The sequence below is a fragment of the Lolium perenne genome, chromosome 2, assembly GCF_019359855.2.
Source record: "Lolium perenne isolate Kyuss_39 chromosome 2, Kyuss_2.0, whole genome shotgun sequence".
Lineage (NCBI taxonomy): Eukaryota > Viridiplantae > Streptophyta > Magnoliopsida > Poales > Poaceae > Lolium > Lolium perenne.
In genome coordinates, this window is record NC_067245.2 from 111,471,301 (window position 1) to 111,497,528 (window position 26,228).

Genomic DNA, 26,228 nt, shown 5'->3' on the forward strand with positions numbered 1-26,228 from the left:
GCATTGGGATTTTTTCGGCCCAGCCTGGCTCGATAGATAACCACCACAGGAGAAAAGATTTTCTATGAATCTCTTTAATCTTTCAATAACTCTCTCAATAAGATGAATAAAACAGTCCGATCTATCAACATCTATTTGGGTTGGCAAGCCCAAATAAATATCAGTACCATTCCGTAAGAATGTTCAGTTCCAAACATACTGTTGACTGCACCTCAACAGTTGTACATGGGCTGGAAAAAATACTCGACTTGGCTTCACTCTCCAGCTCTCGACGTAGCACACTAGACAACACAACTGATATTTCTCTCTCTTTAATTAACCACGGGTGATGATCAACTTGTGTTGTGCACTTGTTTTAAAGAAAAGAGTGAATTCCACTTTTTACCAGTTAGTTGTGCATTTGTGACACATATTATCCGATTTAGTGAAACTTCTACCAGAACATCTTATTTAGGAGACTTCAAACATAGTTTAGCCAGAATATAGCATTTTTATTGTTATTATTAGATAGGATAGACATGATACATCAATGTGGAGCAAAAAATTATGTAAATACCGGAGGTCCTCGTGGACGATTATGTGCAAACGTTTTTAATCCACATGTCCCATTCCTTACCATCATTTTGATATTATGGACTCCAGTCACCACCTAACACCTTGCCCAATGAACGCACATCAGAAAACAAAGGTCCAAAGCTTTTAAAATGGGTAACCTACACGAATTTTCACTCGACAAGATAATTAGTGTCATAAATGCATAACTAGAAGGTAAAAAGTGGAATTTACTCTAAGACCGGTCATAGTGAGCAGTATCATATAGGGGTATCATACATATGATACTTGTGTAGGATATTATCTCTATAGTGGATAGTATCATGGAGTAGTATCTTAATCTTGTAGTATTTATTGATTTGTAAAATCTTAATGTAAAATTGTGTACAAGATTTATTTAATATTAATTTTTCTCGTAACCCCGTGCACTATAATACAACATTCACCTATGCTACTCTAATTTTTCTCTCCTCCTTAATTAGCTACCACATCAGTATTTTTGTGGGACCAACATACATGATAATAGCTACGATGATACTAGAATAATGGCTAGCATAAAGAAAACATCCAATTGGCACTTTGTAGTTCCTTTTTGTTTGTTAGTGTCAACTGTCAAACCCCCAACACGGTGACCGTTATTGAACTTATGCGTGGTCGATCGGTCCAGACCCTCTTTCCTATTTCTCCGTCACCATTCTGCTCGCACGGGTAGAGAGATAGAGAGAGAAAAGACAGAGGAGCGCCATCAGAGGAGAAGAAAGGGGAAAGAAATTGCAACCTGTGATCCCCCATTCAGGTAACCGGATCATCTTCTCTTTGGAAAATTTTCATTCGTTATCTTGCAACAACGAGTGTTAGGTCATTTTGTGGGGGAGAGAAATGGGGGTAAATGCTGATTGCAAATGACGATCTTGATTTTGTGCCGATGCCCTTGTATGATGCATATCGATCATTCTTTTTGGAAAATTTTCACTTGCAACAGCGAGGGTTAGGTCATCTTGTGGGGCAGAGAAATGGGGGTAAATGCTGATTGCAAATGACGATCTTGATTTTGTGCCGATGCCCTTGTATGATGCATATCGATAATTATTTTTCTGAGGTAATGAGTTTTTGGATATTTTAATATCAAATTGGAATTCAGGGAGAACTATGGCAAATACAGATCTTGATAAATGACCTAAATCATATATAGCCACGGGAATTTAATTGGTGAAAGTTCCACCTCAATTTTTGTGCGAGTGTTGCTACCTTAGAAATATTACCATGTACCAATAGTTAAACTGTTACAGATTCATATCAGGAAAGTACTAACTGAAAAGTAAAGCCTGCATCTAACTTGAAAGCAGTATAACATGATTTTGCGAAAACAAATGCTGCTTATTTGCTTTGCTTGTGCCCGCTCACACAATCTGAGATTTTTCCCATGACATCAAGACTGTCCGTAAATGTGTTTCTTAATCTTATCAGACCCATGCAACAGAACCTGGGAAAGTTACAATGAAATGGCGAAAGGTTTTAAAAGAGACATACACCTTACAGACTGCAGGCCGATTCTGTCGGCGTCATCCTTCAGTTCTCTGCTTATTGCTTTGCGTGGTTATATTGTACAAGTACTACTTCAGCTGGTTCTCCCTCCTTGTGGCCACATCGCCAATCCTCCTACTCACAGGTTTCTTCCTTGGAATTATCCTAGCTTATGGTGAACCGAACAATCCAAACAATGATAATATCTACAAAAAGATACAAAAGGCTCCTCAAAGTCTGAATATCCACGATAATGCTAAATCAGTTGGGGATGTATCTCGTCCACAAATTCCATCTAGTCAGGAGAGATTAGTTAACCACAAAAACAGTGAGAAGAAAATCCATAAGGGATCTCATGGCCGAAGTTCTTCTTCTGAATCAGTATCAGGTGCATCAGATGGCTCAGAAACAGATACCCATCCAATGCTTCACGCATTTCATCAGCTCCGGTCGGCAACCAGTTCATCAGTTTCATCTCAAGATGGAGATTCTGGTAGTAACAGCACTGAGGATGAAACTGAGAATCAAGACGGCAATGATGAGAGCAGACTCGAGAAGAAAGATGGTGTTAAAGTTGTGGCATGGACTGCTGATGATCAGAAGAACATACTGAAAATTGGATGTTTGGAGATTGAGAGAAACCAAAGGCTGGAGACCTTGATTGCTAGGCGTAGGGCTAGGAAATATGTAAATAGGAACTTGATAGACTTTGACAGCAGTGAGTCCCTCCCAACAGTGGAGGAACTCTCAAAGTTTAATGTCCAACTTCCAACTGTTTTTGCACCTAGGAGAAATCCTTTTAATCTTCCCTATGATGAAGACAACTTTCCGGAATCTGCTCCATCTGCACCGTTGAAAATGAGAAACGCATTCCAGCTTCCACGCAAGCAAGAAGATGAGAGTAGCTCCACTGGAGGAGATAACTTAAGTAATGTGGAGCCTGGTACTGTTGCACCTCAACCACAAAAGAATAGAATGCTTAGGAGGCATGAGAGCTTCACAGAAGGAGCACCATTCATCACTGACTTCTGGCAAGATTTACAGCCTTCTCGGTTCAGACCATACTTTGTTACGGAAACAACGGATAATGATGGATTTACAGTTCCAATTCTTGAAAGAGAAACTAGTGCAAAGAGTTCTGTTCAAGACTCAAACAGTACTGCTTCAGTTGCTGATCAAGAAATCCAGAAAGAGCTATTGGAGGATAGCTCAAACCAAGGACAGGGACCGTCATTTAGTCAAACCGATGAACAATCTCCTTCAGCCCAATATATGAGAGAGGACCCTTTGGCACTCGACATCGACCCACCTGTACTAATTAGTGAGTCATCGGATGATGACATGCCGCTACCTGATGGGCATATATATGATTGGGAGGAAGCCCAAGGCAGTGAAAATTTGAACTTATCTCACTTGGAAGATCTTAGTGTTATGCAATACCCACAAGAAATGGAGATGACAAGCAATGATTTCCATCAAATTTCTCCACATTCAGATGATCTTGAATCGATGTCATCATCAACAGAAGCTACCGGACTTTTTGAGGTTAATAACATCGAACTAACAGGTAATGGGAGGAACACCTCTTCCTTGTTTCTAGGAATTTATGTCACCGACTCCAGATTTAATAACTGATGATTATTTCGTTCTCTCTAGGCAGGGAATCTGAGATCGATGAAACCCAGATTGGTGATCCAATCTATGATTCAAGTCCATCAGGGACCGATAAGCCCACATCTATGGGTTCACCAATTGATGCAGTTTTTCTGCAAGAAGGTAATCAAAGATTGAAAGGACTTGATTTTATTGTGAACAAAGCATTTCGTTCTTTTTCCTAAAGCATTTTATGATGCAGGTAATGCTCATAATTATTCTGATGCTCAAGCTAGCAAGGAAGAAGAGGGCTCACCATCAAGGATTGAGGTTCCTTCCAATGAGATAATTTCACCTAGTTTGTCTTCAATGGAGGCAAGTAGACAAAACGGAACTTCAGAGATAATGGATCATGCCATTGTTGATTATGGAGTCCACACAGATTCTCTTTGTCATCCAGACCCAGCAGTATCAGATATTAGTTCTCGTTCAGTTGCAAGCAGTTAACTTATCGGTACATCTTATGACTATGACCTATACCTTTGTGATTTTAGTTATAAATTAGAAATCTATCCGTTTATTGCTTAGTAAAAATGTTGATTCGTGATCTATATGAAAGCTGAAAATATCCGAGACACATCCAAAGACGTATATAACTGGCTAACTGAATTTTAGTGACTTGTGTTACATACTTGTACAGTTCAGCTATCCTATAATTATAATAAGTTGACTTTCCATGCTTCATTTCCTTGATTTTGTGTCTATCATATTGCCATTTCATAGATGATGTAGCTTAGGTTATTTCAATTATATATGTCCAGTTTACTGCAAATAATTGCTTTAAAGTATCATATTATAAAGTGAACATGTTTCTACTAGTTCCTATCAAATAGACGACATCTGCACATCGGCGCAGTCTCCCATATGCAACTTTGTTTTGAAAGTATTTTGAATGATAAATCAAGTGATATTATTTTCACTTTCCCAGTTCAGACAAATGTATTATATATTTGGAACATGAATCTTTCATGTAATAATAATCTATGCATAAAAGAAACATATTGCTTGCTGAATTCGATTCTCTCCTATTGATGGGCGAGCTTAACATGTACCTTTTCTCCTCCGTTCACATGTCAGCAGGTAAATCCAGCAGCAAGTCATATCATGTCACAGTTGAAATAAAACAGTTAATGGATTCTAACGAAAATGACAGGGACCTAAGAGCATCTCTAGTAGTGCCCGTATTTTTTTGAACCGAAAAGACGGAGTTCTCCCGAATGTTTCAGTTTCGATGTTTTTAGTCGCCGGGCAGAATAGAAACCGAAAACGCGAACTGAAAAACGGAAATCAAAAGTCACTGGAAAAATTGCTCCGATGATCATGCGAAATGAAACCAAATCTTGCTCCGATCAAGCTACATTCGAACATAATTTACAAATACTACTCAAAATACTCAACTAAACCTACTCCACCTCGCTAATTTGACCAGTAAATCTATGAAATTAGCCCCGGGATTGTCACCGGGGCTGTTAGCGGCAGAAGACGGTTTTTCCGCGCCGGCGATGCCTATGCGAGGACGAGCGCGGCCAACTATGCGAGGACGAGCGACGCCTATGCGAGGAAGAGCGCGGCCACCTATGCGAGGATGAGCTGGCGCGCGAACCTACGCGGCCACTTGCGTGCCACCCGCTTCCAAGCTCCGTCGGAGCGCGCCCGCCTCGCGCGGTCCGCCTCCGACCGCACACCCGGCGGACACGGTGGCGATTTCCCGCCGCCGATTCCCCCTCCCCTACCGGCCCGTCTTGCGCAGGCCATTACGGAGTGAGGGGTGGTGGCGGCAGACCGGAAGAGCCGAAGACGGCGACGAATTTGCTCGCCGGAGGTGGAGCGGAGACGCGGCGGAGCGGCGGCGGGGGAGTAGGGTTTTGGAACCCAACTCGCCCCTGCACCCTGCATAAATACGGGGCGGCCATCGATTTTCTCGGGCCCCCGAACTCTGTTTACGGGACGAGCTGCGAGTTCGGGCACTACTTGGACCTGAACCCGTGAAGTCGCCGAAAATTTTCGGTTCTGGCCCCTTTTTCAGTTACTCTTAGAGTTGCTCTAACAATGAGCATCATCGGCAAGGCTATTCAGAAAGAAGTGCTATCAGGCCACTCGGGTTGAAGTAATTAGAGGCAAAGATATAGTTTTCGGTACTTCAGGGACAGGATTAAAGTTTTGATCCACATATAGAAAACAGCGGCATTATTGTACTTCGCTAATGTGAAAAAAATAGCTGATATGAATTTTGGTAGTTCCAATGTGAATAACACGAATACCTTTAGGCTGTCAAAGTTCTATCTTTTGTTGGTAGTCAACAAAGTCCTGCAACATCAAAGTCCTGCAAACAACAAAAGTTCTATCTTTTTGCACACCCCATACTCAAAAGACCAAGGACCGAGAAGACAACAACAACGAAAATTGGGGAAGTTAGCGATAAAAAGATTGTTGATTAGAAAAAAACGGAGACTATTAATTGAAAGGCAACAACGCTACATCTACGCAAAATTTCCTACGGGAACACTTCACTATGCATGCACGTAATCCCGTAGAATTTTTCCTGCAAGCTGCTTCCCGTAAGTGTAACATCATTGAGTGGGGTTAAAATCTATAAGAGTGGCTACTTTGTAGTACTAGCTGACAGCCCGTGCGTTGCTACGGTTTCACTTTTTTTTCTCACAATGTAACAATACAATACAATAGTTGTTAAAATTTACGTGTATCAAAAAAAATAATCACAAGATATTAATTTTTTTTCATAAGATTCTAACCCGTCTGAAATATATATTTGACAACCATTATATTTGACATCGTTTGAATATGAAATAAGTACTGCACTAATTAATTATTTTATATAAAAAAAAATGTCCTTCTCGGTGCTCGTTAGAGTATGCCGTACAATGTATGGAATATTTTCTAGTGCTTCATTTTTATGGTACTTGAGAAAGCGTACCATGAAAAATCTTTCCGCGCAACAATACTTGTCATTAGCATGTATAGTTTTAGTGAAATACCCACGGTGTATATTGGATGAACCACTTCTTTACCATTCCATGAGAGCATAATATAAAAAATAAAATAACCAGATGCTTTCCTATAGATAAATGTCTCGTCATTATCTTAATTACCAAAGAAAGTAAAACATATGAGTTTTATTTTAGAGATACTCACATGCTGCAACTTTGCGGAATACCGGTTGGTGACTTGCGTGGCCAGAAAAATATATCGGCATCCCATCTAGGTTTTAGGTAGATTGTAATTCTTTGTATTTTTAGGCGCTGACATGATAGATTCACTGGTGCAGACGTAGTCTGCCATGATATATAAGTTAGGTAAAAATAATCAAGCAAAAAAGGAAATAACGACAATAGAGCGGAACTGAGTACCTTTAGGTATAACATGTGTGTTCGCTTTCTTGGTCTTATTATGTCGTAAATGCACCTCCTTTGCATGTGTAAAAGCCTGTGAAATATCTTCCAAAAACATTGTGTTAGGCTCTATGATGGTACCTTGTTCCGGAACATTGAAGACATCCATATCTATATTGTTCATTACCTGCAAAAGTGCAACAATTTTATGTGCAAAATTTATCGAAACAAAATAAAACTTAAACATTGGCATATAGAAACATGCGTAGAAAATAAAGACAATCACCTCATTTTGTTGTGGTTGTTTAATAGTCGATGAGCCTATGGAGGTGAGTTCTTTTGGAGTATGGATAATATGTGTTTTGGCCCCAGCCATGATCTACAAAGGTGAAACATATTATCAAATAAAAATTCTACATATCGAAATATGAAAAATGTATTTAAACACAATTTTTTTATTGCACCTCTTTTGGATATGTCAAACTCGGTGAGCTTTTGTTTCCGGCAAGCATCATCCCGTCGGGGCTTATTGTCTCCATGTGTTTATGCAATCTAAAAAGCAGAGTAAAAAATAACTGAAATAAATGATGATCTCTTGAAAAAAACACTCTCAGTCTCTCTATCCTATTCCCTCCTCATCCTAACATTTCTCTTCTTCTCTGCCCATGCCGGAGCGGTCGCTACTCACCCTACCCAAATCCTCTAGCCCGCCCGACAGTCCTCCGCGCCACCACGCCTGAGCCCTCCCGCCCGTCCTCCTCTTCCTCCCTTTCTCAACCCCGCCGACCCAATCCTCGAGCCGGCGTCGTATCGCCGCTAGTCAACCTATCCCGCGCGGCCGTCTTCCAGCTCGCCAGCGCGACCCCTTCACGCCGGAGCCCGGTCGCGCGGCCAACCCCCGCCTAAACGTAAGAATATGATCAAGATGTATCAAACTTACCGTTTGTATTGACGGTATAAGCTTGTGTGCTCTCTAAGGTTATCTGGGGGCGGTGCATGTGTGCTTGACAATGGGTTGGGCGCAGACGATGTACCTACATTGGAGCAGGATATTGCGATGGACTCGGCGGCTAGGGTGTTATGCTTAGTCGCGAAGCGAGCATTACAACGTTCGTGTTGTGCATGCCTCTCCCCGTGTGGTATGATTTGCATGTTTGCTCTTCGGTGTGCAATCTGACGTCACCTCTCAGCATCGTCCAACAATGCTATTCTGCTCGCTCCCGAGCCCTTTGTTGAGATCTGCTAAATGTTACACTACTGGTAGAATTGATTCAACAGCTAAGAAGCATACATAAACCTGATAGACAAGCACCATATAGTAAAACATCAACGAGAGAAGTAAATGGTACACTACTCTTTATGCATATTGCAAAGTACGTGGACATTTTCTCATTGCCATCATCGTGAGAAGTACCGGTTATCAGCCGGCTTGAACATGTAGACCATAAAGACCATCGAGAGAAGTAAACCTGAAGTGTGCTCCGAATACCTGGAATGGCAGGGAGAAAAAACGAAGACACGGTTCATGGACAATGACGGACAACGACCTGGTGCGACATCGTTCTTCCTGGAAGGATCTTTGTACTTTTTTTTGTTTCAGTTGGGTGGTAGAACGACCTGGTGCGACCTGTATTTTCGGTTGGGTGCTAGAAGGATCGTTATTTCAGGAAGGTATGTTGCAATGAGGTGTATAATAGGAAAGGTATCGTGATTCCTGGATCCCTATCGTGATTAACCTTCAGGTCATTATTCCTGGAAAGGTATCGTGATTGACGTTGAGGTCATTATTTCCTTAAAATGTATCTTACTGATGACGCGTCAAGCACACGCCCGTTGGGAACCCCAAGAGGAAGGTGTGATGCGTACAGCAGCAAGTTTTTCCTCAGTAAGAAACCAAGGTTATCGAACCAGTAGGAGTCAATGAACACGTGAAGGTTGTTGGTGACGGAGTGTAGTGCGGCGCAACACCAGGGATTCCGGCGCCAACGTGGAACCTGCACAACACAATCCAAATACTTTGTCCCAACTTAACAGTGAGGTTGTCAATCTCACCGGCTTGTTGTAAACAAATGATTAATCGTATGGTGTGGAAAATGATGTTTGTTTGCAAAGAACAGTAAAGAACAATGATTGCAGTAGATTGTATTCAGATGTAAAAGAATGGACCGGGGTCCACAGTTCACTAGTGGTGTCTCTCCAATAAGAAATAGCATGTTGGGTGAACAAATTACAGTTGGACAATTGACAAATAAAGAGGGCATAACAATGCACATACATATCATGATCACTACTATGAGATTTAATCGGGCATTACGACAAAGTACATAGACCACTATCCAACATGCATCTATGCCTAAAAAGTCCACCTTCGGGTTAGCATCCGCACCCCTTCCAGTATTAAGTTGCAAACAACAGACAATTGCATTAAGTATGGTGCGTAATGTAATCAATACAAATATCCTTAGACAAAGCATTGATGTTTTATCCCTAGTGGCAACAGCACATCCACAACCTTAGAACTTTCTGTCACTGTCCCAGATTCAATGGAGGCATGAACCCACTATCGAGCATAATTACTCCCTCTTGGAGTTACAAGTATCAACTTGGCCAGAGCCTCTACTAGCAACGGAGAGCATGCAAGATCATAAACAACACATATATGATAGATTGATAATCAACTTGACATAGTATTCCATATTCATCGGATCCCAACAAACATAACATGTAGCATTACAAATAGATGATCTTGATCATGATAGGCAGCTCACAAGATCTAACAATGATAGCACATGAGGAGAAGACAACCATCTAGCTACTGCTATGGACCCATAGTCCAGGGGTGAACTACTCACACATCAATCCAGAGGCGATCATGGTGATGTAGAGTCCTCCGGGAGATGATTCCCCTCTCCGGCAGGGTGTCGGAGGCGATCTCCTGAATCCCCCGAGATGGGATTGGCGGCGGCGGCGTCTCTGGAAGGTTTTCCGTATCGTGGCTCTCGGTACAGGGGTTTTCGCGACGAAGGCTCTAAGTAGGCGGAAGGGCAGAGTCGGAGGGCTGACGAGAGGCCCACACCATAGGGCGGCGCGGGCCCCCATTGGCCGCGCGGCCCTATGGTGGCGGCGCATCGTCGCCCCACTTCGTAATCCCTTCGGTCTTCTGGAAGCTTCGTGGAAAAATAAGACTCTGGGCGTTGATTTCGTCCAATTCCGAGAATATTTCCTTTGTAGGATTTCTGAAACCAAAAACAGCAGAAAACAACAACTGACTCTTCGGCATCTCGTCAATAGGTTAGTGCCGGAAAATGCGTATAAATGACATAAAGTGTGTATAAAACATGTGAGTATCATCATAAAAGTAGCATGGAACATAAGAAATTATAGATACGTTTGAGACGTATCACTTACCATAATTAGCTTGTCCGTGGAAGATTTTGGGGGGGTCTGAGACTTGATAATTTGTGGGATCTTACTTGATCGGACGAAGCGGAGTAGGGAGAATAGATTGGATGGCTAGGATCTTTTCAATGACGACCACCAAAGTGCGTTGACTGTCAAACGACCAACTCCCATCTATACCTAATAATAAAGGAGCTAAGATTTCTGCCAAAAAGTTTCGTCGACGCTTTTTTTTTGGACCGTTTTTCCCTCCCACCAACTCACATAATACTGCACCTGCCACCATAATACCGGTTCAGTTTATGATGTTTTCAACTCGCCGTGAACTTATGGCCGGATCCCCACCGCAAGCACAGACATTCGATTCGAGGAGAGCAGGAGCAAAGAATTTTTTTCGAAAATGGGCACTTTATTACTTGCGCAATAGACACGGCCTCTGCATAACTAAGATGCACACAGCCGCTCACAAATTCGTTACAAAACCACAAGGTGTTCAAAGAAAAAACTAAGTGCGAAAGCAGGACAACGTCTAGCTAGGAGGATCCAGCCGAAGGTCACGCTGCCACCCATGTTGGGAGAAAATATCCCTCGCCGTATCCTCCAACCGTGAAGACACCTCCGTAAATAGGTCCCGGTGCTCCACGCGCTGCAACAGTATCCATGAACGAAGCAAGGTTGTGCACCGGTATATGACCTGCAAAAAGGAAGAAGAAATATTATTGAAAATCTTATCATTTCTACATAGCCACAACGACCAAATGATTGCAATCGCTGCCATCCTAATAAGACGTTTAAACCTAACATCCACACCATTGAGCCAGTTGCCAAATAAATTGACAACACTAGTTGGCGGGTATAAGGTGGACCCTATTTGGACGGCTGACCATATAGACCTAGCTAACTTACATTGGAAGAATAAGTGTTTAATTGTCTCGTCTTGATGACAGAAAACACACTTTTTACTTCCATGCCAGTTGCGTTTGCCAAGATTATCTTTAGTAAGAATTACCCCCGGCGGAGATACCAGGCAAAGATTTTTGTTTTCAGTGGTATCTTCATTTTCCAAATTTTGGAATTATTATCGACCGGAAGTTCAGGCTGAATTAAAGCATTGTACATGGAAGCCACTGAGAATGAACCATTCCCAGTAAGATTCCAACGAAATACATCCGGTCCCTGCGTCAATTGAACTAACTCAAGACGCTGTAATAATTCCTGCCAAGAGGTTTGTCTGGGACCGATAAGACTTCTTCTAAACTCCACATTTGGTGGGAAATTTTCCAACACCTTAGCGATAGTATCGCTTTTGTGGCGCACTATACTGTACAATGCCGGATATTATTCTCGGAGTGTGGTGTTACCCAACCATTTATCCTCCTAGAAGCGAATTTCCGATCCATCCTTAATAGAGAAAGATCCATATGGAAAGAAAAACTTCTTTGTTTCCATAAGACCAGCCCAAAAGTGCGAATCTCCTGGTTTCCAAATAACCTGAGATAATGCCTTTGAGCCAATATACTTCCTCTTGAGGAGTGTTTGCCATATGCCCTCTTCGGTAAGTAGTTTATACAACCATTTACCAAGAAGTGCCCTATTCTTGACCTGAAGGTCTTGAATACCAAGTCCTCCACGATCTTTGGGCCGACACATCACACTCCATTTAGCCAGCCGATATTTACGTTTCTCGTTATCCCCTTGGCAGAAGAATCTTGATCGGAAATAATCCAACCGTTTTAAGACTTCTCTGGGAAGTTGGAAGAAAGATATCATATATAGTACCATATTACTGAGTACCGCATTTATGAGAACTAATCTTCCTCCCAAGGACAACAATTTACCTTTCCAACTGCTTAATCTAATCTGAAGCCTTTTCTCAACCAATTTCCACTCAACGTTGGTAAGTCTCCGATAGTGAATCGGAATTCCCAAGTACCTGATTGGAAATTAGCCTTGGCCACAGCCAAAAAGTTCAGCATACTCTGCAACATGGTCTTGGGTCTCGCCAAAATAAAACAATTCACTTTTATGGAAATTTATTTTCAGACCCGACAAAAGCTCGAATGCAGAAATAGTTAATTTTAGGTTCCGAGCCTTGTCTATGTCATGATCCATAAAAAGAATTGTATCATCGGCATATTGAAGAATGGATAACCCTCCATCAACCAGATGAGGAATAACCCCTTCAATTTGGCCCTCAGACTTTGCACGCTCAATCAAGACAGCAAACATATCTGCCACTATATTAAATAGCACTGGAGATAATGGATCTCCCTGTCTTAGTCCTTTCTTAGTCTGAAAGTATTTGCTCACATCATCATTGACTTTAATGGCAACACTTCCACCCGAGATAAAACTATTGATTAACGCACGCTACTCGCACTCGTTAGAGAAGCCTTTCATTCTGAGAGTTTGTTGTAAAAAAGACCACTTAACCTTATCATAGGCCTTTTCGAAGTCAATTTTTAAAATGACTCCATTCAACTTCTTTCTATGCAATTCATGAACAGTTTCGTGGAGGATTACAACCCCATCCAGAATATTCCGTCCTTGCATAAAAGCAGTTTGAGAAGGTCTAATCACGTGATCTGCCACCGATGGGGCAAAGAGATACGCGGGCCTTGGATGGGGCCGAGGAGCCGAGCGGCGGCTATCTCCGGCGGGGCTTGTGGTGTCTGGCAGCATGCTCGCAACCGAGAGCGGTTGCCGAACAACAGGACGCGGACAAGCGAATCCAATCCCCTCCCTTGCCTCCGATGCTCGCGCCCGCGGGGACTCATCTTTGCAGGGGAAGGGATCAGGGGTGGCGGTGGTCGGTGGGAGGCGCGACTTGCCCTGAAGTGCGCAGGCGTGGAGAGCGAGGAGAACGCGGATGTGGACGCGTAGCTGTGCAGGTAGAGGCGAGCGTGGAACTGCGGAGGTTGCGTGTGCAGTCCAACCAGTTTCTCAAGGCCTTGGATGCCGCCATTGCTGCTCTCTCGCGCGGCTTCAGCTCCAGCGGAGAAACAAGGGCGGCGGTATGGGGAGAGGACGGGGTTGCTGGAACGAGCGTGCAGCGACTCGGTCGGTGGGGCAATACGCCGCTGAGGCCGGATGCCTCCATCCACAATCGGCAACCAGGGTGGCTGAATCTATCTCCAATGAACGACGAGGTCGGATTCTTCCATCACTGAACTGCGAAGACGCATGCCACCGTAGATCTTCCCGTACCCAATCTCAACCTTCTACGCTGGCTCGGATTCATTCGTCAGTCGCCATTGCACTGCGGCCGCGCATCCACGCCCATCGACCAAGCCCAACTCCGCCTCCTCCTTGACGCGGAGCGTCTGTCTCTGGTGGTCGCAGCCTGCTATCGCTGAAGCTGATTCGCAGGCAGCGGGCGTCGATGTAGCCACAGGGCACGAGCCTCATCAGCTTCATGTCGTCATTTGTACGTACCCGAACAAGCGCACCGGTCCTCCAAATCTCTTTCCCGTCCTCTCCAGATCTCTCCCGATCTACTACTAATACCACAAACAATTCTCTGCCTAGAGTCCCCTCCCGGCCAGCGCCTATTCACTTCGCGGGAATGACAGTGTCTACGAGTGGGAACTAGATTCCGTAGCTCACAGCCTGAATTTTATTTCTATGTACTGTATGTGTGTGGATGTGCATGAAAATGGTTCAGTTTTCTTTGCTAAAAAGAAGGTTCAGTTGTGATTCTGAATTTCGAAGTTACTGTACCATATTTCTCATTCTGAATCTCAGCAAATTCTCTCTAATCAATGGATTTCATCAAGTTTTGCTAAGCTCTGGAATATGGTATCATCTGTATTCTGTGATTGAATGGGGCGAATAGGATCAACAGATTACGTTGGTGCTAAATTCTTGACATTGAACCAAATAAACACTTTGCGGGTAAATTCTCTGATGCTAGCTAGATTTCCAGTTAATAGTTCAGATGGTAGGTACTAGCTTCAAACACCCAATAATATATTTTCTTCTTTAACACAAAGGTAGTTTTGCTGAACTTAATTTTTCTAGCACTTCAATCATTTATTATGATGACCGCTGTATGCAAACATTTTGATCTCTATGATTCGAGCTTCCCCAAAGGTAATGGACATTGTTCCTGGTCCATCTCACAGATTCGACTTATATCTTATCTTTGCATTATTTCTTCTTTTTCTGCAGCCATATATCTTATAGACTTTCATATTCAACTTATTCTTCCATGTTGCTAGAGTATTTTCTCGTTTTGTATTTTAAACTCGATGTATTTCTTTTTCCGCAGCAAAGCGCGGGCATTGTCCTAGTTTAATAGTAAAGATTGTATTTGTTCCGAAGAACTAAGTGTATATTTCTAGTCAAAAGTCAACTGCAACCTTTGATCAATATTTATTAAAAATATTCATTTACAAAACCGAATCAATACAAATAGATCACTATAGACGTTGCATTTTTTTTAGAACGGAGGTAGCGGTAATTTCATCACAGTAACATTGTTCCACTGACATGTCGTCCCCACAAGCCTTAAACCCATCGTCAAGTCGTCTCCTCCGCCCGCCCTCTTTCCCTTCCCCGAAGCCGTCACCGTCATGAATTGCCGTCCGCCTCCGGTCACCGGCACCGCCGTCACCAGCACCAGCAAGAAGCCAACGACCGCCGGCTCACACGCCAACCTCCTCCCTACTTCTCCTCCCGCCGCGTCTAGTCTCCACCTTCCCCGCTTGCCGCCGCCACCTCCCCTTTCATGCAGCAACCACGCTCCCGTCCCCGCTGCCACCTCCACCCTCTCCAGGAACCCCGCCACCGCCACCCTCTACCCATCCGATGATTCCCTCTCCACCATGTCCCCGCGCGAGCAGACGGCGCTACTCTCGCGGCAGCGCCACTGGCGCCGCGCCCACGACCTGTTCGACCGTTTGCGCGCGCTCCCGAGCTACGCCCCCAACCCTGTCCACTACAACGTCCTCCTCCGCCACCTCGCCCGCGCACACCGGTGGCCCGAGCTCGGCCGCACCTGGCTCAGGATGTCCCGGGACGACGCCGTGCCGCCCTCCAACCCAGCCTACGCCGCCCTCGCCGACGCTCTTGCCAAGGCCGGTTTGGCGCATGAATCCCTCCTGCTTCTCCTCCACATGCGCGCACGAGGTGTTTCCCCTGACGAGGTATCCATGAACACCTTCGTCCGCATCCTCAAGAACACCGGCCGCTACTCGGACGCACTCATCCTCTTCACCAACTGGTGCGATGGCAGGTTCGATGTTGAATTCCTCCATCTTGAATACAGACCCGTTGATTTCCATGGGCCGATGAAATTCTTGCTAGACGACATGTCCCATGAGAAACTTCATTCTGCTGCCGCACCGGGCGTTGAGGAGGTTCCTAGTAGGAAGCCAAAGCTTGTGGTGACGTATAACACCATGATCGACCTTTATGGAAAGGCTGGGAGGCTCAAGGACGCGATGGACTTGTTTCTGGATATGCTGGCTTATCAAGTTATGCCAGACATATATACGTTCAACTCAATGATCAATGTATTTGGCTCACATGGCAGCATAGAGGAGGCAGAGGTGCTGCTAGCTAACATGCTCGTCAGAGGGATCACTCCCGACATTAGGACCTTCAATGTGCTGATGACGGTGTCTGCGTCAGTGGGGGATGTGGAGGGAGCTTTGAGGTACTACCGTCAGATTGGGAGGACCGGGTTATGTGCCGATGCTGTGAGCTATAGGATTATGCTGCAGGTGCTATGTGAGAGGAACATGGTGCATCAAGCAGAAGATGTGATCCAAGGGATTATCAAGTCTGGTACTGGTGTTCATGAACAGTCCATTCCAGTTGTCATGAAGATGTACATTGATCAAGGATTACTTGACAAGGCAAATGCATTCTTTGAAAGGCATTGCAGAGGTGAGGAGGTGTCATCCAGGAATTATGCTGCCATCATGGATGCTTATGCAGACAAGTGTCTCTGGGAAGAAGCGGAGCATATTTTCCACTGTGATAGGGGAGCTGGGGGCAAGAGGGACATAGTGGAATATAATGTCATGGTTAAGGCTTATGGTTTGGCAAAACAGTATGATAGAGTCGCACCTCTACTTGAGAACATGAAGGGCTCTGGTATCTCACCTGATGAGTGCACTTACAATTCCTTAATTCAGATGTTTTCTGTTGGTGGATTTCCACACAGAGCTAAGAAGCTTTTGCGTAAAATGAAAGACACGGGATTTAAACCAGCATGTGAGACATACTCTGCTGTTATTAGATCTTATTCCCACAATTCCTTGGTACCTGAAGCCATAGATCTGTACAATGAAATGAAGGCCTCTGCTGTTGAGCCAAATGTGGTTGTTTATGGTATGATGATTGATATGTTTGCGGAGACAGGACAAGTGGATAAGGCACTGCACTACAGCAATTTGATGGTAGAATCTGGAATCGTTCCAAATCATATTATTTTGACTTCGATAATCAAGGCCTATAGCAAGGTCAATTGCTGGAAGGAAGCGCAGATTTTTTATACAAGGATGAGGAACATGGATGGTGGCCCTGATATCATTGCCTCTAATACCATGCTAAACCTCTATGCAAAACTTGGGATGGTCTTTGAGGCTAAGGCGATCTTTGACAGTTTGACCAGAAATAATCAGGCTGATGATGTTTCGTACATTACCATGATATTCCTCTACAAGAACATGGGCTTGCTAAGCGAGTCTATTAAGATCGCCCATAAATTACAGGATTCAGGTTTACTATCTGACTGTGCTGCATATAATGCTGTTATGGCATGTTATGTGGCCAAGGGTAACTTGAGAGAATGTGCAGAATTGGTGCAGAAAATGGTGGAAGATAGCATCTTTCCAGATGCCTCAATGTTTCGGATGATATTTTCTGCAATGAATAAAGTTAATATTTCATCTGAGGAAGTGTTGCAGTTAGAATCAGCATATAATGATGGCAGGAGTTCTGCCAAGCATGCTATACTTGCATTCTTGTTTTCCATGGCTGGCATGCATGCTACTGCATTAAATATCTGTGAGCAACTTTTAAAGCCTGAGTTGGCAATTGATCCATGTGCATACAATGTTGCCTTCAAGGTGTATGCTTCCTGTGGAGAGGTGGACAAAGCTTTCAGTTTGTTCACACAGATGCATGCTTTAGGGCTAAAACCGGACACGGTTACTTACATCCATTTGTCAACTTGTTATGGGATATCTGGAATGTCAGAAGCCATGAGAAGGATAAATGGTCTTCTTGCATATAGAAACAGCGAGTTTAGCAAGTCTTTACATAATGCACTGGTTTCCTTCAGAGAATCTGGAAACAATGATCTTGCTGCTCAGTTACTAGTCAAGAAATGTTAAGAGTTCATCTAAGGAGCTGTAAACACACAGGGTGATGATGACTTCATTGTGGACTTTAAGATGTACAAAGAAGGGATTCAGAATTATTTACATGATTGATGATTGGAGGTGAGCCTAGTCAGTCTAATTCAAACGTCATCACATTTTTTTCTACTTATTTATTTCCGCATGTGCCGTTAGCTTACGCTTCACCAATTCTAACAGGGATAAATTATATTATGTCGGTCATCACCAAATGAGCACGTGCAACATGATAACTTGCTACGCATGCAGTTAAGGGGCTGAGCATGCACATGGCTCCATGCGTAGTAGCCACATCTTGTGCATGGAAACGGGCAAACTGCAGTTTTGCAGATGAAGGTGATGTTCTGGAAGTTATGTTTTCGGTGGATCTGTTGGGCGTTTGTCTCTGTAGACTGAATAAGGGGTTAGTAAATGTGTAGTAACTAAAGCATTTTTTTTCTTGCCTTGACACGATTATTATGTTAATAATGGGCTCCATTCTGACAGCACATCAAGATATGATTCAGCTGTCTCAGGCTCCAACTAAAGCTCATTGAAAGGTGAGATGACCTGCCGCTTATTAGTCAACAGTCAGAGCACTGAGGTATATTGATCCTCGGCGAATTTCAGTGGGCAGATCCCTGTGTACATTAGGCTCTTGGCACCCTCTGTAACTTCATTAAAGCTTGATCTAAATGGAGGGCCATATACATTGAGTAACTGATCTTACATGCTGTGTTATCGTTGACTTCAGCACCTCAGTGCTGGTTTCTTAGCCCTTTCTTTGATCTCACTTACTACTTGCATTGAAATTTTTTGGCCATCATGCAGCCAGCTAGCTGGTGAAACCAACTCTTCACCACTAAGCAGTTTGAATTGAAACGTCTGAAGAGCATTGAGCTCTCACTCATGTTGAGAATGCAGGTTTCGTGCATGCCCTCTCTCTGAAAGCTGTTCGGATATACCAATACAACTTCAAGTGCTTCTGAAGAGCATAAAGGCAGAGGTGATAGATGGGGCTTTCTTTAACCTCATTATAGGATACAACATAGTGGCTACTCAGATATTCTGTTTTGTGTCCTTTTCTTCAAGAAGAAACATAGTTCTCTGAGGGGGTTGTTTATGTGCAGTTGGCTGGGAGCCTGCAAAAGTTGGGCTGACTAGAAAGTTTATGAAAACTGAGATTACAAGCAGGAACCGCTACATTTGGTTGTTCCGCATCTATGTATAGATTTTCCATGCGAGGTACTGAATTGATCTCTTGGATTTTTTTTATTGTGAAATTATTTATTTTTGTCATATTACAATTGATTATAATTACTCAATTAGGGTTCTGTGGTACTAGGAACCCGAACAATGGATATGCTGACACTTTTTTTTTGTCTCCTCTCAATAAGTTTAAGTGAATGAAAAAAATAATTCTCTTCACTTTGTGGACTTAGGATGTTTTCTCGAACATATGCAATGAAACATCTGTAAGTGGCGCCAGCATATCACACGATAAATTATTAATGGTGTAGATCTATCTTCTTGTAATATCTATTATAAGTGTAGAACCATGATATATTTCGACACCGAAAGCATGGAGCTAATCAACATAACAAGATACATTTGATGTTTAATTTACTTGTGGCTGTAAGTACACAGATACAACTATAAATTAACCTCATGATTTGGCCTTTCTCTAACCATATCTTAACCACAAATTATTCACCATGTAGTAAGCAATAATAATTGTAATAATCAAATAATAATATGCAATAAAATAAATCATCGGTATAGGCAGCTCCTGTAGGGTGGGGTCCAGTAATCCGGGCCGTTGCTATCCCTATACACCTGAGGCGTGCATGAGACTGGTACCAAGCACAGCCCTCGACTCCTTAGGTCAGCCTCAGCCTCAGCCTTCTCTTTCCTTTCCAACCCTCCCCATGGGTTGTAATCCTGAGAAAAAGAAGGAAATAACATGATGTTATATGCATGAAAATATTGCGATGGCCAGGTGTATGTCTTAACAACTGTAATAGGTTCCGCTAAAAACCGCGGAAAAGTTTGATAGCTACTGATCTCAGTTATCTGATCAGTGTGAGAACAAAGAACAAAACACTGGCTTGAAAGATTGAATTCACCAACTCTTGGGGTTAGTTATTTCATAGATGTGTAGTTTTTGTTTTGTTTTGCTTCTTACTTGATAGAACCGGTCATGCTTGTGGTTTCTAATGAAGCTTTACGACTATCATTTTTGCAAGGACGCCTAGATTCAAAAGAAGTTCCGTATATATAGGTTTGTGGTTTTACCTTGCTACTGCTTGACTTCATGTAAGGATCACTGAGCAGCTGCATGAGAAAGACAAGAAAATATCGAGTCAAATTGAAACCAAACAAAAGTGGGTTCCCAGATAGATATGCGAAAAGTTTTCCATGTCGTATATCATGAACTGATAGAGCCAAACTGCAAAAGGAGGTAGCAACGGGGCCATGACCATGCATTCCATTACACAAAAGCAGGAGCACTAGTGACATTCATGCTGTACAAAATACGAACAAAGGAAGGCTACCATGGGGTCCTCCAAGAGGGGGGCATGAATGAATTGATTAGCCATAGGACTACGGTGCGACACGTGTCCACCGATAATTGGTTGCTTTTCATGATCATTCCCCTCTAACTAATCTTAAGGAGTGGCTTTCCCCCAGAAATATTAGGGCCTTTTGCAAAACATCTTTTTGACAAATCAATAATTGCAGTGATTATGTTGCTCGAGTCAAAAAGATCGTAGAAAGCTCTCAATTATCAAAATATGTTAAGGAGAGAAAACTCCCTTATCCTTTTTCTGATCATGTTGATTGAATAGTCCTTTAACAGCATATGCATTATACATAATAAAAAAGGCAAACATACTTATTCCGTTAATCCTAGTTTGCTCAAGGCTTATCCAAACTATTTTTGAAATAACTGAATGTCCAGCTAACTTTCTTAACTTAATATGGAAGATATACACTTTCTAACATTAGAAAGGCTTACAAGATCAAAAATACTGTAGAACTCTACTTACCAAGTAAAAAAAGTTAGTTTTAAACATAAATTAATATAAATCAATCCGCATATATGGAGAATAAATAATTAATCGGCTAGAGGGAAGAAAATGTTTAGTAAGCTAAGTTACCTGCACTTGTTCATGCAACCACTTGATATAATTTATCGCCTCATATAGAACTGATGCTGTATCAGTCTGCATCATGTAGAAGAGGAACAGTGTCAGTATTCCCTTATTATTTCTTATACCTTTGTTATCATTGCATTGTAAATAATGTTAAAAAACAACAACAATCGAACACATATGTAGGTTTGAACTTACCTTCCCAAATGGCGAAACTATCTGTTGAAGTGCCGTTATCTTGTCTCCTAGCTTTACTTTTGGCACTTGCGCCTGGTAAACAGAAGCTGATTAATTGATTAAGGAATGCTACTATCGTGCACATACCAAGGTTCGTGCACAGGAGAACTATCTCCGGCAGCATAGATTGGTTTGAGGAAATTGGTATCTTAAACAAAAAATCGTTATCTTAAGTTAGATGTTGTTCAGCTTCATGCGCCGGCTAACGCAATGATGAAAATGGCTAGCCAATCCAGAGATATACTTCAAGAGATGCAACATTCCCATGCATGGTGTTTGAAACATGCATATGTTATGGTTTGAGTAGTTCATGGGTTCGTATTTCCGAAATAAGTGCTTAGAGAATTAATGTAGTAACTATTTGTGAGAGAGAAAAAAAAGGTTGAGCTAATCGTTGATGGTTTTCATGTAAATAAAATAAAATAAAAATAATTGATGGTTTTGGTAAATTTATGTTTCAATAGTTCACTATATCGCTCCAAGCAGGATTTATAATTTGCAAGCAAACATATAATTGGTCGAGACTCGGGAGGTAATTTAGCATATCGAATCATCCATTGATGTTAGAAGAAGCACACGATGCATGCATGGCTCGTTGATCGATCGATGAACATGTATGAATGCATGCAAGTGCAATTGTGCAAGCAACAATAGCATACTTTGAGAGACGACGAGGTGGGCGATGAGGCTTCGTGCTTGGATTTCTTCGCATTCCCCTCCGACGACCCCTTCTCCTCCTCCGATCTCTTCTTCTTCCCCTCGCTCGATGCCGCCTTGCCGCTGCCACTGTTCGTCTTCGCCTACGCACACAGTATGTACTACATCATCGGTTGATCAGCGTGAGCATGCAGAGCTTATTCTTTTACACGTACCGGCGACGAGATATCCTGCACTTGCTTCTTATTACTGTACTCCGCCGACGACGCCCTCGCCGGCGATGCTGACGGCGCGGGCTTTCCCATCGCCCCGCCGAAGGATATCAGGTCCGACAGGCTCCTAGCGTCGCCACCATTATTGTTGCTTCCCCACTGCACCTCCAAGGCGGCGTCACCGCCACCGCCACCGTACATTCTGTTGCTGAGCCCTAGCATGGAGCTGTACCCTAGCCCTATGGGCCTTGTGAAGTCTTGGCTGCTGGTGCTGCTGCTCCGGGCCGCTTCCTGCAGCATCGCGGCATGGCCGCCCATCTCGTGCTTGACGTTGCCGCTAGAGTCCAGAAATAGGGCCTTGGCGCCGCCGTGGCCCATGTCGGCGGCGTCATCGCATTGGCCCACGCGCCCTTGGAGGTGGCTGCCGTCGGTGTGGCACGGGTTGGGTGGCGCGATGGACCAGTTGCTCACCAGGTCCGAGAGGTTCGCCGTGAGCCGCTCTGGCGCGCCGTGGTGGTGAGCGAGCGCATTGACGTAGCCAGCTCCGGCTAGGTGCTTCTCCATATTGGCCGCGTTGAACTGGTGGACGTCCGGCCATGGGCCGCCACCACCATGGCTGCCACTGTACTCCATCTTCTTAAGGTAGTCACAGGCTGGCGGCTCAGCGAAGAGCTCTGGGGCAAGCGTCCTCGAGTTGAGCAGATCGAGAAAGTTCTCGCTGTCGTCGTGGGCGTCATGCACCGCCTGCATGCTCCTCCCGACCTCGCCGCCGGCGCCCCTGAGTTACGTTCCAAGAGAGAAGCAATTAAAAGGTGAACTAAAAGATCGACGACCTGCACTAATCCTGCTTCACGGCAATTAAATTAGTTTATGCAATTTAGCTAGTCCTGCCTAGTATTTGTCATCTATCATTAGGCAATCAATTAAAGTGTGGAAAGCCTCTTTGAGACGAAGAGAATGTAAAGAAGGGATCGTCTTTGGGAAATGGACTAAAGTACTGGCAGTAAGCAAGGAGACACTGATGCTTTGATATGGTTCCACTTTTTGGCTAGCCGTACCAAACAAACAAATCTTTAGAGCATCTCCAGTCGCGTCCCCCAAACCGTCCCCCAAAGGGATTTGGGGCGCGCCGGACAAAAAAAGAGTTCCAGCCGCGTCCCCCAAAGCCCATTTTTGTCCGGCGCGGCCCGATACGGTGTCCGGCGCCCCGAGCCCGTCCCCGTCCCACAGGGGACGCTCCGGGGACGCCGGACACAACGAAATGAGAGGCGAGGAGGCGCGGGGCCGACGCGTCAGCGGCACAGTTAATTTTAACCTAACCGTCGCCTACCTCGCGACGGAAGTTATTCGCGCGCAGCGGCATCTTTGCCTTAATGGCGACGGAGGGGCAGGCGAGACGTCTCGTCGGTGCTGCGCAGCCTCCACGCGTCGCCGGCGTTCGCACGCCACCGCCCGTTCCCGCGCGATCTTCCCGCCTCTTCTCGTCTGTTCCCGCGCTTTCTTCCCGACGCCGGCGTCTATAAAAGGTCTCCCGGCTCATCAATGGAAGCCACCACACCCCGCCGGCAACAAACACAGCCCTCGTCGCTCCACAGCCGTCTCCTCCATCACCAGTGGCAATGGCGAACCGCCCCGGCGATGGCCACTTCCCTCCACCGCCGTCTCCTCCATTGACGAGCCGGCAGCGGCGTGCGGCACTCGAGGAGGCACTCGAGGAGGAGGCCCGCCAGCGGCGTGAGGCGCAGCAGGCGGCGGAACTAGCGGCGTTCTCCGCCCCTGCCTCCGCAGCTGAGGAGGCCGCGGCGGCAGCAGCGTGGCAGGAGCAGCAGTGCGACACCGTTGCGGCGTTCGACGCCTCGACGGGACAAGAGGCGCGACGGCGCCGGTACCGGGAGGAGATGGAGCAGCGATGGGCTGACGAGCGCCGGCGCCAGCGCGATGAGAGGCAGGCGCTGTTCCGTGAACGGCGTGACTCGATCGAGCGCCGGCGGCGTGGTCGATCGAGCTCCGCAGCGGCGACGGCGGAGGAGCGTCGATAGCGGGAGGCGGCGCTTACGGCGCTATGGGGGAGGCGGGCGGAGCGATTGGCGGCGGCCGACGCGTTTGCGGCGGCGATGATGGAGGCGCCAACAGATGTGGAGGAGGAGGCGCCAATGGAGGAGGAGGAGGCCGAGGCGGAGGAGACCGAGGTGGAGGACGGCGACGACGAGTTCGACCGGTCCGACGACGACGCCCGCACCCGGACGAGACGGCCGATCAGCAACGCGCCCTCGTCGAGTCCTTCGAGTCGGAGAAGAAGCTCCAGGACGACGCCCGTGCCCTCGAAGAGGCGCATATTCGTCGCGCCATCGAGCTCTCCCTCCAGGCGGCGCAGCAGGGGACGGCGGAGGACGCGCGGCGGGAGCGGCACCGTCTGGCCACCGCCGAACGCAAGGAGAGGAGGCGCGCGCAGGAGGAGCTGCGGCGTAGGGGAGGCGACGACGGGGCGGGGCCGTCGAACGCGCCGCCGGGCGGTCAGTAGTCTAGGTTTAGATGAAATCTAGCCGTTTTCATTCAAACTTTGTAATATATAATCAAAATTGAATAAAAACCTTTATTTTCGTGCACAAATATTCATTTGGGGGCGGCGTTTGGGGGACGCGGCTGGGGAGCGACGTCCCCCAAACGCGGCACGAACAAAACACGTCCCCCAAACGCTCGATCCGGCGCGGTTTGGGGGACGGTTTGGGGGACGCGACTGGAGATGCTCTTAGTTGCATCTCCACTTAAATATTTAAGTACTAACTGACAGTAGCTTATGTAGTTTGGCATTGTTATCTAGCTAGGTTCTACAAAAGCCTAAGCAACTCTATATATACCAAGCATGCATGGAGCTTTATGATTATATTCTTTAAAGAAGAAACAAAATTTTGTTCGAAGCAAGCAATCCCACTTATGCTGATTCCAATTCCAGTAGCCTTACCTGCAAGTCTACTTCATATATTATTTAAAATTTTGTTAACATGTCAGGTTAAAGAACCTTATGAGCGAAGGATCGCAATGATGCCTCTATGGCTCTATATGCATACACATGTAACCCTGGCAAACCGAAAGGCGCATCTAGATTTGCATTGTCAGATCGAATTACCCTTTTCCTATATCACACTGTTTGTAAAGCTAGCTGGCTCCTTTGCTTTGCTTTGCTTTTGTTCCTCTCTTGTGCTAGCTTTCCCTTGCACTGGCTCTCTAGAGTGAGTCCAGAGTAGAATCCATCATCATCATTTTGTAATAAATATTCATATAAAGATATGTATGCTTGCACATATATTCTTGTTCCATTTCAATTTCTTCTTTAATTAGCGTAGCTTAGCTAGGGAATCGATAGAGATGAGAATTAAGCCCAGTAGGATGGATTAGATCGATCGAAACCGGTATCATGACACTAGCTAGGTAGACAATATATATTCGCGAGATTAGAATCTAGGCAAAGCGATGCTGCTTTCTTTTTCTCTGTCGGACAAGAGGTAGTGGACGCATGCCGTCTTTTCACTCCCGGAGAATATGCAAATATGCATGTAGTGATGATTTCTGTACTCTAATACTCACATGAGGACTTGGTTCCAGAGGTGGCTCTCGGCGGCTGCTGCTGCGGCGGCCGAGGAGTCGTCCATGCTGATGCCGGAGTGGTTGGTGGTGGAGGTGTTGGTGTAGGAGGTCTGCATGGTGGCGTTGGAGGCCGACATGTCGTCTTCCGCGCCGGAAGAGGACGTCCGGTGCTGCTGCTGATGCTGTTGGTGGCCGAACGGAGGCCATCGTTGCGCAGCGGCGACAGGTGGTGGCGGCCAGGCCGGGGTAGTGGAGTAAGGATTCATGTCGCGCCACCAGGTGGCCGATGATGGTGGGTGCGGCGGCGCAGGCGGTGAGCTCGCGACGGAGGCCTCGGAGCTCTCCTGGGCCATGCACTGCATGCACGACGTACGTGCTTGGTGCAAGCTAGGGAATTAATCAAGCTTGGGCGGGCGTGTGGCTGGGTAGTAGGGAGTTGGGAATGAAGGAGAGGAGAGAGGGAGGAGGAATTTGGCTTTGTCTAGAGGGGTGATAGGAGTTCGTGGGTGTCTGCTCTGCTGGGAGCTTTTTAAAGGAGGGGATGGCTACGCTGGG

General features: G+C 45.2%; 3 protein-coding genes across 3 annotated transcripts; 2 read left to right on the plus strand and 1 right to left on the minus strand.

Annotated features, from left to right (window-relative positions):
* Positions 1-1,236: 1,236 nt before the first annotated feature.
* Positions 1,237-4,324, plus strand: LOC127330221 (uncharacterized). The gene is made up of 4 exons (XM_051356503.2): positions 1,237-1,348; positions 2,020-3,643; positions 3,733-3,852; positions 3,932-4,324. The coding sequence occupies exons 2-4, from the start codon at positions 2,050-2,052 to the stop codon at positions 4,174-4,176; spliced, it is 1,959 nt and encodes a 652-aa protein (XP_051212463.1). The 5' UTR covers positions 1,237-1,348; positions 2,020-2,049; the 3' UTR covers positions 4,177-4,324.
* A 10,728-nt stretch (positions 4,325-15,052) lies between these two features.
* LOC127333643 (pentatricopeptide repeat-containing protein At1g73710) lies at positions 15,053-18,746 on the plus strand. The gene is made up of 3 exons (XM_051360030.1): positions 15,053-17,932; positions 18,029-18,251; positions 18,335-18,746. The coding sequence occupies exon 1, from the start codon at positions 15,053-15,055 to the stop codon at positions 17,822-17,824; it is 2,772 nt and encodes a 923-aa protein (XP_051215990.1). The 3' UTR covers positions 17,825-17,932; positions 18,029-18,251; positions 18,335-18,746.
* A 670-nt stretch (positions 18,747-19,416) lies between these two features.
* On the minus strand, positions 19,417-26,180 carry LOC127333644 (uncharacterized). The gene is made up of 7 exons (XM_051360031.2): positions 25,674-26,180; positions 22,092-22,866; positions 21,879-22,019; positions 21,181-21,252; positions 20,989-21,054; positions 20,123-20,161; positions 19,417-19,768 (listed from the first exon to the last, which is right to left on the minus strand). The coding sequence occupies exons 1-7, from the start codon at positions 26,033-26,035 to the stop codon at positions 19,598-19,600; spliced, it is 1,626 nt and encodes a 541-aa protein (XP_051215991.1). The 5' UTR covers positions 26,036-26,180; the 3' UTR covers positions 19,417-19,597.
* Between the last annotated feature and the right edge of the window lie 48 nt (positions 26,181-26,228).